Source organism: Condylura cristata, unplaced genomic scaffold (genome assembly GCF_000260355.1).
Source record: "Condylura cristata isolate star-nosed mole 26May11 unplaced genomic scaffold, ConCri1.0 scaffold00020, whole genome shotgun sequence".
Lineage (NCBI taxonomy): Eukaryota > Metazoa > Chordata > Mammalia > Eulipotyphla > Talpidae > Condylura > Condylura cristata.
This window is the reverse complement of record NW_004567121.1, coordinates 18595911-18607783: the sequence shown is the minus strand read 5'-3', so window position 1 is coordinate 18607783 and position 11873 is coordinate 18595911. Positions and strand designations below refer to the sequence as shown.

The 11873-nt window shown below is 42.5% G+C and overlaps 1 protein-coding gene across 3 annotated transcripts in view; it reads right to left on the bottom strand.

The window, feature by feature from the left end:
- Window positions 1-11873, bottom strand: part of SLC8A1 (solute carrier family 8 (sodium/calcium exchanger), member 1) — a 293942-nt gene that overhangs the window by 20297 nt on the left and 261772 nt on the right. For all 3 annotated transcript variants that reach the window (XM_012727671.1, XM_012727672.1, XM_012727673.1), the window contains one exon: window positions 4469-4744. In XM_012727671.1, coding sequence (XP_012583125.1) covers window positions 4469-4744 — 276 coding nt within the window. The remainder of the gene's footprint in view (window positions 1-4468; window positions 4745-11873) is intronic.

Genomic DNA, 11873 nt, shown 5'->3' with positions numbered 1-11873 from the left:
AAAAAAATGCAGGGCGAGTTCTGTAGTTCAAAGAAAAACAGTGGTCCCTGAATTTTTTTATTTTCGATACCATATTTTCCAATGTGAAAGGGACACATGAAACATATCTTCTCAACATGATTGATAAATCACTCACTAGAAACCCACACTCAAGTCCATGGGTCACAGAAGGCTGGTGCTTACACTACACTTGATGCTTGGAATGTACTTTGGGAGTGGAAAGAAGGGGACATTTACATTCACTTATATCATACATACATTAGCACTAGCTCCAAATACCACACACACACACACCCCTGCACCATGTGTTTCTGTAAGGGCCCTTGCTTTAGATGACTAACACATGTCAGAAGCCCCAAATAAGACCAGAATGGAGTATTAGTTCCCTTCTCTTGCACAGTGACTTATGGGACTGAATGAAAGTGGCCATATGGGATTGGACATTATTTCTCTGACTGCAGCTCTTTAGTCGGGCATGGTATGTGCTGAGTACCCTGCTCCCTGGACCACCTCCTGGCAGATGACATCACTGTCATCATCCTGGACACCTCCATCCTTGTGCTCGATGCCAGGTACCCATGCAGCGCTTCCTTGAAAAAAAAAGAAACCGAGGCTTATAACTGCCAGAAAAAAAAAAAAAAAACAACAAAAAAAACCCCTTCAAACTACTGAATACACTCTTCTTTTGAGCAGAAAGAATGCAAAAAAGTTTTAAAGAGGAACATTGCCTGTTTTGACAAAGTGCTTTGGGCCTGCTGCCGATGGTCTATGTTTTTAGTTCAGGATAACAGGCAGATCTTGTGCCATTTAGGGAGAAAACCTTATGAAATCTGGTGTCTAATCTCCCTTGGTTTCTCTCTGTCCTTGTCAATTTTTAGGCTTCCTCTAACTTTAATAACATCACCTGTTCGTGGGAAAGTGGCCTGCAAAGTACAGAGCCTTCTAGCTCCAGACGGCTCCTCACTGGGGTGAGGGTAGGGTGGAATGGGGGGGCTCCCTGGCCCTTTGGCCGTAGCTGTGTGGCTCTGCCTCTTGGCCTGATTATGGATCAGAGGGCCCATTGTTAACTGTTTTCACATTTCTTGGTGTAAAAGAAACTGAATGCTTATTAGAATATCTGAGTTCCACTGAGGATCCTCTTGGGGCAACTAACACCATAACCGCTGGGAACTCTTGACTTGGAGTAATATAATTTTGTTTTCATTTCCATTTAAGCTGAGTGTGAAATGTTAATCATCCAATTAAATATGTATATACACAGCAGAGATGGCACTTCCTCTTCGACCTGTGCTGGGTTGAAATGCCAGTGTTCAGAGGTGAGACTGGTTTCCTGAGAAAGGTGACATCCGGGAGACGGTTTGGTTGACGGATAAGGCAGTCAGGCAGTGGAAATCAACAGTTCTGTTTTGGACTTGGTAATTTTGACCTCAATGACACATCCAGCATCACTGTAGAGAAGGCAGTTGGGACATGAATCTAGAACCCAGGGGAAAGTTGAGGCTGAAGGAATATTGGGGGACTGCAAGCGAGTGGATGGCCAGGCCACAGAGGCTGAGGTGGAGGCCCAAGGAAGGGCAGCCATCTGGAGCGGGGCTGGAGAGCAGGCAGATTCTTACACAGCTCAGGAGGCCCGGCCCGTTAATGAGACATATAGACATTTATCCTCAAGGCAGGAGGACTAGTGGGGAAAATGTTCAATGCCCACGGCCATCACAAGCATGGAATTGAAGTCTCACCTAGAAAGGGGTGGCAGCTCTCAGCCTTCTGCATTAGGGGAAGTGTCACAGCATCAGCCTAAAGCAAAGAGCAGCTGGTGGGAGCCTAGCAGTGAAGAAGAGGTCATTTCCTTTTTTTTTCTTCTGCCCATAACTACTGAGATTTCTCTTGTGGGAATAACAGCCTTTTTTTTTTGGAGGAGTGAAGCATTCTGATAAAGCACTGCTATGACTCAGCAGGGTTAATGAGTAAAGAATAAAGTCAGAAATATTATGTTTATTCAACATCTTGTTCCACTGCACAGCACTTTGGGGGGGAGTGTTTGTATGCATAGGACTGTCTGAGACTACCCGTGGAGGTACTGCTTAGGGAGCATGCGGCAGTTATTACAGCAAATTATAGGGAGTCTCCCAATAACAGAGCGAAGAGATCTGTTTCCCAATGGGAAGAATTTATGGCGGTGTAGGGAAACTATTCTGACGACTAATGGTTCTGGTATATTCTCCCCAGCAGATTCTCTTGCCTCTTGATACCCCTGCCACGGTTCTGAGCTGGTTTTAAAAGTAGTAGAACAAATGATTTCTCTAACACTAAGGTTTACTATATGCACATTTCATGTTACAGAAAAATTTGTTAACCATACAGCTGCCATATTTTTCAAGAGTTTACTGATAAGATGCTCAGAACCACTTTGGAAGATAGCTATATAGAAAAAGAGCCACTTTCAAGATGCTGAAAGGTTGAGAAATTAGAAAACAATATTTTCAGGAACAGAGATTTGAGGTAGAAAAAGCACTTTTAAAAATTCTGTTGAAAGCAAGAGATGCATTTGTTATTGCTGACTTTGCAGAGAGTAGACCGATTTTGCTTCGCTGCCACGAGAGGCTTTTGCCTTCAACATCACCATGTGTACATTTCTCCTCAAGGGTGAAAGTCATGTCCAGAGTGTGTGCTGACTTGGGCACCACTGATACAGTGACTTAAGCTGTAGGGGACATGGTCCCCGTATGTACTTTCTGTAACAGCCTCTGACAGAGCAATGGAAAACCCTGGTACTTAGTTCCTTTGGTGGTACATGTATTCTCTAAACAAAGCAATTTAAAATGTGAGTATGTGGAGCTTTTCCTCATGCTTGGTACATTTCTGGTCAGTTTTATTTTTAAAAAAATTCAAAATGAAGACCAAATGTGGAACCACTCAAACACAGCTGGGGTTGGGAGGGAGCCCGAATGCCAAGGCTCAGCCTTCAACTAGAAGACTGCTCAGTTCTGCTGTGCCGTGGGGATTAAGAGTACTCCTTAAGCCCCTTGGATCCTCCATGAACTCAGCTGCACACCAAAACTATGCCAGACCTCTTAATCATGCGTCCAAAATGATCAGTTAGATGGACACTACCACATGCTATGGTGGACACCTCTAAATCTACTTCCTCCCTGGTCACTCAAGGATGAAGCAGCCAGTATTATATGACCAGACCACCCTCAGGTACTCTGCAGAAGTAAGAATCACAAAAGTTGCTCCCCCGATGCATTGCTTCTGTGTTGGAGATGTTTTGCTAGATACATAATTTATAGGTGTTTTCATCATTCCTTACCATAGTTCTGCAAGTTCCGTATGGTTAACCTTATTTTATATATGAAGAGAGGTTAAATAGCTTATTACAGCCACTAGCTAAGTAACTGAGTAGCAAAGAACAACCAGTGAATCCCATTGAAGAGACATACAAGAACTGAACTTTAGTTTTTAGACTCAAAACCGAAAGCCAGAGTTACTATAATCATGCCTCTTAGCTGAGTCTCAGCATGAGGGTCAAAGCTGTGGAGAATGAGAGGCCCTGCAGCAGGACAGTGGTTCCCCTGCAGCCTGCCTGTTGCCACGCCTACTGGAATCCTAGTCCTTGACCTGAACTTGGCTGAGTACAGCACTCAAACAAGGTTATGCATTTGTTAAGATGTCATGGGAGGTAGGACCAAGAATGTCAATCACAATAAAGTCTGATGAGCTTAAAATACGTGTTTCTGGGTCCTTCCTCTACATCCAATTCCACAGACCAGTGGTGGGGTCAGGCATTTCCATTTGAAAACAAGCTTCTGGCTAACTTTGACGCCTACTCCAGTTTGAAATTACTGCTGCCAATGTTATGTTCGGGAGCATGATGTCTTACTCAGAAGTCTGAGCAAACATAATGAGGTACAGTTGCAGGCTGGAAGAAAAAGTCAGCTCATGAGGGACACACAAAGGGCTGTCCATGAAATGGTTATTTTGGAAAAAGATAACTTTTCCTGTCCTGGTGAATGTCTACTTCCTTTTAATTATCCTCACACAGAATACTGTGCCCATTTTTCTGCATTTATCAGTTACCTGCCAAAAATCAAGTTTCATGGAAATCATTCAAATTTCACTATTCAAAGGACAGAAAATTTCCTCAGAAAGAGTTCTATAACTTGTTTGGGGATTCTGCAAATGGTAATTGTAATGGGTAGCGGGTCTATCCATCCAGCAACTGTTCCCTTCATGTGGGCCTTGCAGCCCCCCTGAAAATTCCTTTCTGTCATCATGAGGAGACTGAACAGCTTTTGAATCTCAAGAAGTGCCATGACAATGTTCTGGAAGTGACATTACTTATCTCTCTGGGTTCTCATCTTTATAGACCTATTTTGTTTTAACCACTCATGACATTATCGGAAAGAAAAGGTCAGGAAGGCAAGTGAGCTTCAGCTTCTGAGTAGCCATAGAGGAATATATTCCCTACCTGGCACTGAAGTCCCAAGAGCGACGAATACCACTGCAGTCACAGAATCTTTCAAGCCAATGGTGCAGCCGAAGTGGGAAGCCAGGTCTCCGATGAAAGCCGTCAGCAAGCCGATCATGAGGATGGAGACAATGAAGCACGCCCAGCCATTCCAGTATTCTGTAGGGGGCACGAAGGCAAAGAGCACCTTCCAGAACACAGTCAGAAAGTGCATCACGTAATCGAAACAGGAGGGCAGTTTCTCCTCTCCACATTCGTCGTCGTCATCATCTTCCCCTAGAGGAAAAAGTAGAGCACGTTCATCACAACCTTGCAGTGGGGCTTCCTGCTCTCAACCCCGCCTCCCTAGGCCTTCCATCTTCCCGCTTCGAGTGCCCTAAAGGCCCTCAGAGGTGGGGGAGCCGAGTGTCTTCCAAAGCCAGTCGCAATTAAGGGCATCGGCATAGTCCCTGGCTCATGGGTCAACGGCACAAACTAACACCCACCAGGTCACAATTTTATTACACCAGTGAGATACGTCAGTTCAGAGAGTTGAAATTGGTTTCTTCCAAATGGCTGCATTTGGAAGTCCTGTGCTAGTCTCAAAAAGGCAACCCCCTTGAAGAAAGGTAACCATGACAGGGTTCCTCTACCAAGTTGCTTTTCTTCCAGTTTGAAGGCCAACTTTGGGGGATTGTTGGTGATAAAATCAGCCACAAGATTCTCCATAAATCAAACAGGGCCTATAGTCATGGCTCTGCACCCCACACATTTCTCCAGCATCATCTCTTTCAGCTATTGCAAACTCAAACTTCATCCTAGACAAGTGGAATTACTTACATTTGAAAACAACAACAAAAGACATACATACTGTCTCCTATTTTGTCCTTCAGAACAAAATGTACTTGGCATGTCTGCCCCACTTAGTCTACCCCACTCACCTTCTCTGTTAAGCCTTCAGTGACCCCTCCCCACCGTGCCTTCCATTCAGTGTCGGGAACCCCTCCCGAGGGTGTCCATAACCTCAGATTAGGGGTTCTCAAACTGCGGTCCTTGAACCAGCAGCACCAGCATTACCAGGGAAGTTGTTAGAAGTGCAGGTTCCTGGTCCCACTGAATCACACTAACAGAGTGGGTGGCGGGGTGCAGCAGTCTGTGTGTGGAACGGGCCTGCGGTAATTTGAGACTCAGTCTCAAGGTTCTGCTGTTCTCTCTCCTCTTCCTCAATTGCCTACGAGCCCTTCAAAGGGAGGAATTTGTTCCTTTATTGTGTCCCTAGTATTTAGTCCCATCTCCAGCATGTGGAACAAGCTGGTGGAATGCTGGTGTGGATGAATACCATTATGAATCTCCACTAGCTTCAAGTAACTAGTTAATCCCGTAATATTAAATTGCACATATAATAAATTGCACATATATCACAATTTTTAAAGTTATATCAGACTATCAAAGCACAAAGAAATGCACAAACTTACTATTTAAACGAACCAGACAACCACTGTTTTCTAAAACAGAGACTTTGTAACATAGCGTCAGCAAGCACAGGGCAGGTCTCTGCGATTCAGACAGATGGAGAGAGGAGGGTCCTGGAGCCCTTGGTGGGTTTTCAGGTTTATACTGCTCTTTTTCATGCCAATTATTGTGAGGCAACCAGCGCAGGAGAGGCAGGGGGCCATGGGGGCCGACAAGTCTCCCACCTCCCAGCTAAACCTTGAACTTTCTCTGGCGTCCTCCCGTGGTCTTCTCCGCTTGTGATGCTGCCCTTATAGCCCTGCCCTCTTAGGCACAGGTGTGCACACTTGCACATGCGCACACACCCATGCACAGGTATCTATAATCAGGCACCTGCCCCCATACCCAGCGCCTTCTACGTTAACAAGGTCAAAGCTGCAGGTGACGATCATAGAGGCCAATGGTGTAAAAGCCTGATCATCTTCATTTACCCTACAAACATGATAATAATTCCTGCTCACATTTTTGTGTGTATATAGAATTGGGGTGCAGGCCAGAGGTGCGGGGGTGAGAGGATTCCACAGAGACAGATTGGGGAGCAGAACAGGCAGATCCATTGAAATACACTGCTGAGGGGAGCAGCGGGCAAGAGGAGAGGTCTGTTGTGCCATGTGGGTCAGCTCCTTGGCTGGGGGTCCAACTTAGGCCATCACAGCGATAGTGCTGAAACTTAAACCCGAGGCCCCAGGAGGCCCTGCACTCACATATTTTAAAACTGAGATATTGAATGCCAATTCTTTTTGAAATTGTGCTTCTTATTTACAAGTTGTTAAACACACATCCATGTGTTTTGTAGAAAAAACTTCTTAAGGACTTTTCTCACCAAACCCAGCTCCCCAACCTTGTCACCAGAGGTCTGCTTTCCTTTACCTAAGACAGCTGATAGCAGGTAAGGTTAGCAAGCTTTCCAGTTGACAGTGTAACTTGATGTTGCCAGCACAAGGCAAATGCCTGTGCCCTTCCTGAGACATTCTGCGGCAAGGCTATCTGCTGCAGCTGGCAATTGGGAAAACCCACTTCAATGAGAGGAGCTCTGGGGGATAAGTGCCTCTCATGAAACAGAAAAAGAGGGATGTCTGGATTTTTCACCTATCATTTTATAGGAAGCAAAAAGAGGCAAAGGCACACTCCAGTGAATACATGGTCAGAATTCCTACATAGACAAATTTTGGGAATCTGTGAATAAAGCTGCCTCATCTCTCGGGCAACAGAAAATCGCTGACTACCTGCTGAGAGGAAGTTCCTAAAAGATGAATGGAATCACCTTTGGGGACTAAGTGTGGAACATGAATTAGGTCAGCTGACCGAACAGGCTGGACTCACTAGAGTGAAAAGTACTGCTGACCAGATCAGCACAATTAGATGAGGAGCCATTTACTGAGGGCCCCGATGCCTTGGGAGGCATAAGCCACTGTCAGTAAACCACTGTTAATTCCTGAAAACACACCTGTCCCTAGAAAACAACATTTAAGAGCAGCCAAGCTCAGCTGCCTAAACTTTCCCCAAAACGGTATCTGCTTAAGCCGGAGCAACTCGGATCATTTCCTTGCTCTTCTTCCGTGTCTAGTATATAAAAGTCTTTTCCTTAGCTCTTATCAGCAGTGCTCCTAACCACTTTTGGTTGGGTGCTGCCCAAACTGAATTCATGTTTGCTCAAATAAATTAAAAATTTTTAACGTACCTGTTTAACAGCCACTTCCTATAGTGCTCATGCTTCCTATAGTGTTACTGCATATTTTATATGTGTCTTCTGTTTGAAAGAAAAATGATTTAAATAAAAATCCATGTTTGGGGCTGAATTGTGTCTCCTCCAAATTCAGAAATAGGAACTTTAAGGAAAGGGTTATGTGAAAATGACGGGGTGGGAATGGAGGAATTCAATCTGACTGGTATCCTTGTAAGGAGAGGAAACTGGGGCCCAGGATGAGACCAGGGATGTTTGCCTAGAGGAGAGACCTGTGAGCTGAGGGGGGTGAGGAGTCAGCCCTTTCTTCTCACAGGGAAACCAATTCTACGAACACCCTGATCTTAGGCTGCTGCACTCCAGACCGTAAGAAAATAGAGTTCTGTTATTCAAGGTCTCCATGTGCGGCATTTTGTTATGGCGGCCCTAGCAAGGTACAATTGCCCGTGGATGACTCCCACGTCACCTCATTTTGATGAGGAACAGCTGCTCAGTTCTGTGCTCATTACATGATTCATTTCTTCCCTTTTCCTTTCCCCCATTTCCCTTTTACTTTCCACTTTCACTCCAGGTAGAACCCACTCATGGTAAAAGCTGCCATTGCCAGGTGAACATTTTATAATTTCATAAGTTATATGATTAAAAGTTTGGAAGTCACTGCATTTTAATCAATCAGTCATACAAATACAAATTATTCTGCCTCTAACTCTACAAAATTACTTAATTTGGGGTGTCGAAGCCTCATATTGTGAAGATGAATAAGAAAACAAATAAAGAAACTTCTCAGGAGAAATGACACTTATGAATTGAAATTAGATATTATATTTATCTTCAAGATGGAAGTAATAACACCTTTTCCATGAGGGCTGTGCAGGGGGAATAATTAGATCATCTCTGCAAAGTGTTTGAGTGTATTTCAAGATAATTATTATCATGGTAGTTATAATTAGTTTTCTCTACTTAGGATTGTCACTGTGTTTCCCATTCATTACCTAATTGCCTAGTCAACAGACTGGGTCCTAGGTTAGATTCTAAAATTTTAAAGTCAAAATTTAACTTTGCCCTATGGAATTAACTTCATGATCTTTAATGTGTGACACAAAATGTGTTTGTGTGTGTATGTGTATGTGTGTGTGTGTGTGTGTGTGTGAGAGAGAGAGAGAGAGAGAGAGAGAGAGAGAGAGAGGGAGAGAGAGACGTTTCCTTCTGTAGGTTCCCAGTATTGCAACAAATTTTGTAGATCTTAATTTCTACTTCCATGTAGAGCCCCAACTTTTCTTACTGCATTTGAAAGAAGAAGTTTTTTAGTCCTTTTTCAGATCTCTCACTGCTCTTTATGTATTTCCATCTGCAACTCAGATATTATTTAAATATTCAAATGACCACTGACTTCCATGCTTGAGGTATAATTACCCAGTCTTGGAGACAAATATATTCGACCATCACTATCTGGACTATACTTATGTCTGTTCCTTGCAAAGAGTAGTGGAGCATTAAACAACAACAACAACAACAACAACAACAAAAACACCTGAGAACATCTTTTATGTGAATGAAATGATGATAATAAGCTGCTGTTTTTGTATACTTTCCAGCTCAGGGTTACTGGAGGCTACATAATTCCACCAAGTCCTTCCTCTGGGCAGGCAAAGAAACAGGAAGGCTGGAGGGTTTCCCCCTATAGGATGCCAAGTGAAGTATATGCTTATCTCAGAATCCTTTTCAGCTGTATGGATTCCACTATTGGAAAGAAAACTATTTGATTAATTCTTCCCATGACCTTTTAAATACTTTCCCAAGTATCTTGTACTTCCCAAATATAACTGCAAAATAGCCAAATAATTAAAACCACAGAGAGTGGAGACCTCATGGTTTCAACTTTTGCAATCAGTACTGGTCTGGTTTTGCTCTAGAGCATGAGAACAAGGCTGTCACCCACACAATGGACCATGAAGCCCCTGGGTTTGGTAACTGCAGACACCACAGCATCTAAAGTAGGCCAAGTGCTATTTTAGGTCTCTTTGAAGGTGTTCAGGATGTGTCCTTAAGGGGAGCTTTGAAAAGAGGTGGTTGGGATGTACCGGCATTTGGGTCAGAAGACTGACATTAATTTCTAGTTCTGATGGCTTGTGTGGGGCAGGACATGACTTCCCTGAGTTGCTGTTCTTGTCAAATAAGTCTTATAACTTTCATGGCAGAGTGCTACGATGCGGACTGGAAGAGGGAATGTCCCCGTCTGTTGTGAAGCTGCCACATTCCATCACTGTTGCTTATCAGAGGGCAGGCAGTACATCAGTAAGATCTGAGTGTCCTGAGTTTGCAGAATGTACATTCTGTTTGAATGAACCATTATCACCATACTTCCAGGAGCTCTTGATTTTAAGAAAAGAAGGACAGAGGGAGGGAACATGATGGGGTGTCTACGGACAGGTACTGATTTAAAATCTTTTCACATTCCTGATCTTATTTAATCCTCACAAAACACACTGCAACATATGCATTATTAATCCCACTGTACAGATGAAGAACCTGGAGTTCAGAGAATTTAAGTGACTTTTTGCAATAACCATAGTTGGTAAGTGGCTAAGTTGGGATTTGATCTAACAGCTCGTGTAAGATGTTACTACACATGATACCTTTCTTGTTGAAGTGAATCTAGTTGAGCACCTGCTACATAGTGATTCAGTTTGAATTTGCGAATTCTTCTAATGAATTCTTCTAATTCTTCTATGTATATGATGTGATATATATATATATATATCACATCTAGTGCTATATGTCTGTATCACAACTGTTGCCTTTCTTAGGTGTATGAAAACACTGATGCACCATCAATAATGCTTAGATGCTATTTTTTTGAGGTGTGGTTTATTTTTTAGATCGGATATATTTTCGGCAGAGTCAGCCATATGCTTTTTCTCAAGCTCTTGGGGATGAACCAAATACAAGAAAAAAGATAATAAAGCAAAGAGAGAACATGATGGTTGTGAGCATTTCAGAATTTCGACTTCAGAGTATAGAAAGTTTTTATTTTTATTTCTAGTTGACAAAGGTCAACCTTCCAGTTCTGAATCAAAAATCCAACACTCTGGTTTGCGTCTAGCATTCCACTCTAGGATTTGGAAAACTGGCCTAAATGATCACAAGTCTACAGTGGAAAGCAGTTTGGGGAATGTAAGCTACTGTTGATCTGAGGAGGTGTCTGACTTTCAATACCTTCTAGGCATTCCTTTATCTGTAATCAGTCCGTTTTTTGTTTTATTTATTTATTACATTTCAAGAACACCCTCCAGCTCTGAGGATAACAAGGAAGAACACTTTGCAGGAGGTACGATATGGCCATTCATACTACGGGCCACTGATTTCCCAAGCCCCCCCATTATCACTTGGAAGCCCTGTGTAATAAACAAATCATTCCATGTGAAGTTTCATAATTTCTTCCTGAAATTTTGTTCCTCTATTTTTTCAAGTGGGTTTGATTCATGTTTGTGACTAGTTTCTAAGCTCAAACAAATTAATGATCTAGTTTGATTGGGTTTCTCTTCCATAGCTCTTACCTTTATTTTTTTTGCAACCTGACACACGGTAATCAAGTTCTAATCTTTGGCTCTACTGTTTTCCATTTCTCTTTGCTATCAAAGGTTCTGACAGAATCATAAAATGCTTAAAATTAAGGAAACCATAGCAATCAGCTAATTTATCCTTTTTTATTTTAAGAGGTAAAAACTAAGAACTGTGATTCAGTTGATGAATTTTCGTTCTTTGTTATATTGGTATTCTCTTTCTCTCTCTCTTATGTAAGGGTTTGTTTTAAACCTAGTGGCTTTTATTGTCTTGCTCACATAGTAATCTGTAATCCTTTCTCTCAATTTCCTCCTTTTCATACTTAATCTTATTTCTAGTGAAAAATGTTTAATCATTTCTTTCCACCCTTAACAACAGTCCCTATATGCCACTAAATTCTTTAACCTTAAGATTCATTCCCAAACAAAGGATTTACCTCTTATTCTGGATTTTGGAGAGCTGCTCTGAACATTTCCCTATTACCTAAAGGTTGGGAAGTACTTACAAATTCTCTGATACAAAGTGGAAGATGGTAGCAGTTTTTTCTTGCATGTATCTTGCAAGAGATCTCAAAAACAAAATTAACTCATATTTGTAGATATAGGAGTTGCCAAAGCAGAGAGAAAAATATACAGACATTTGCTCCTACCTGAAACATGTGGGTAT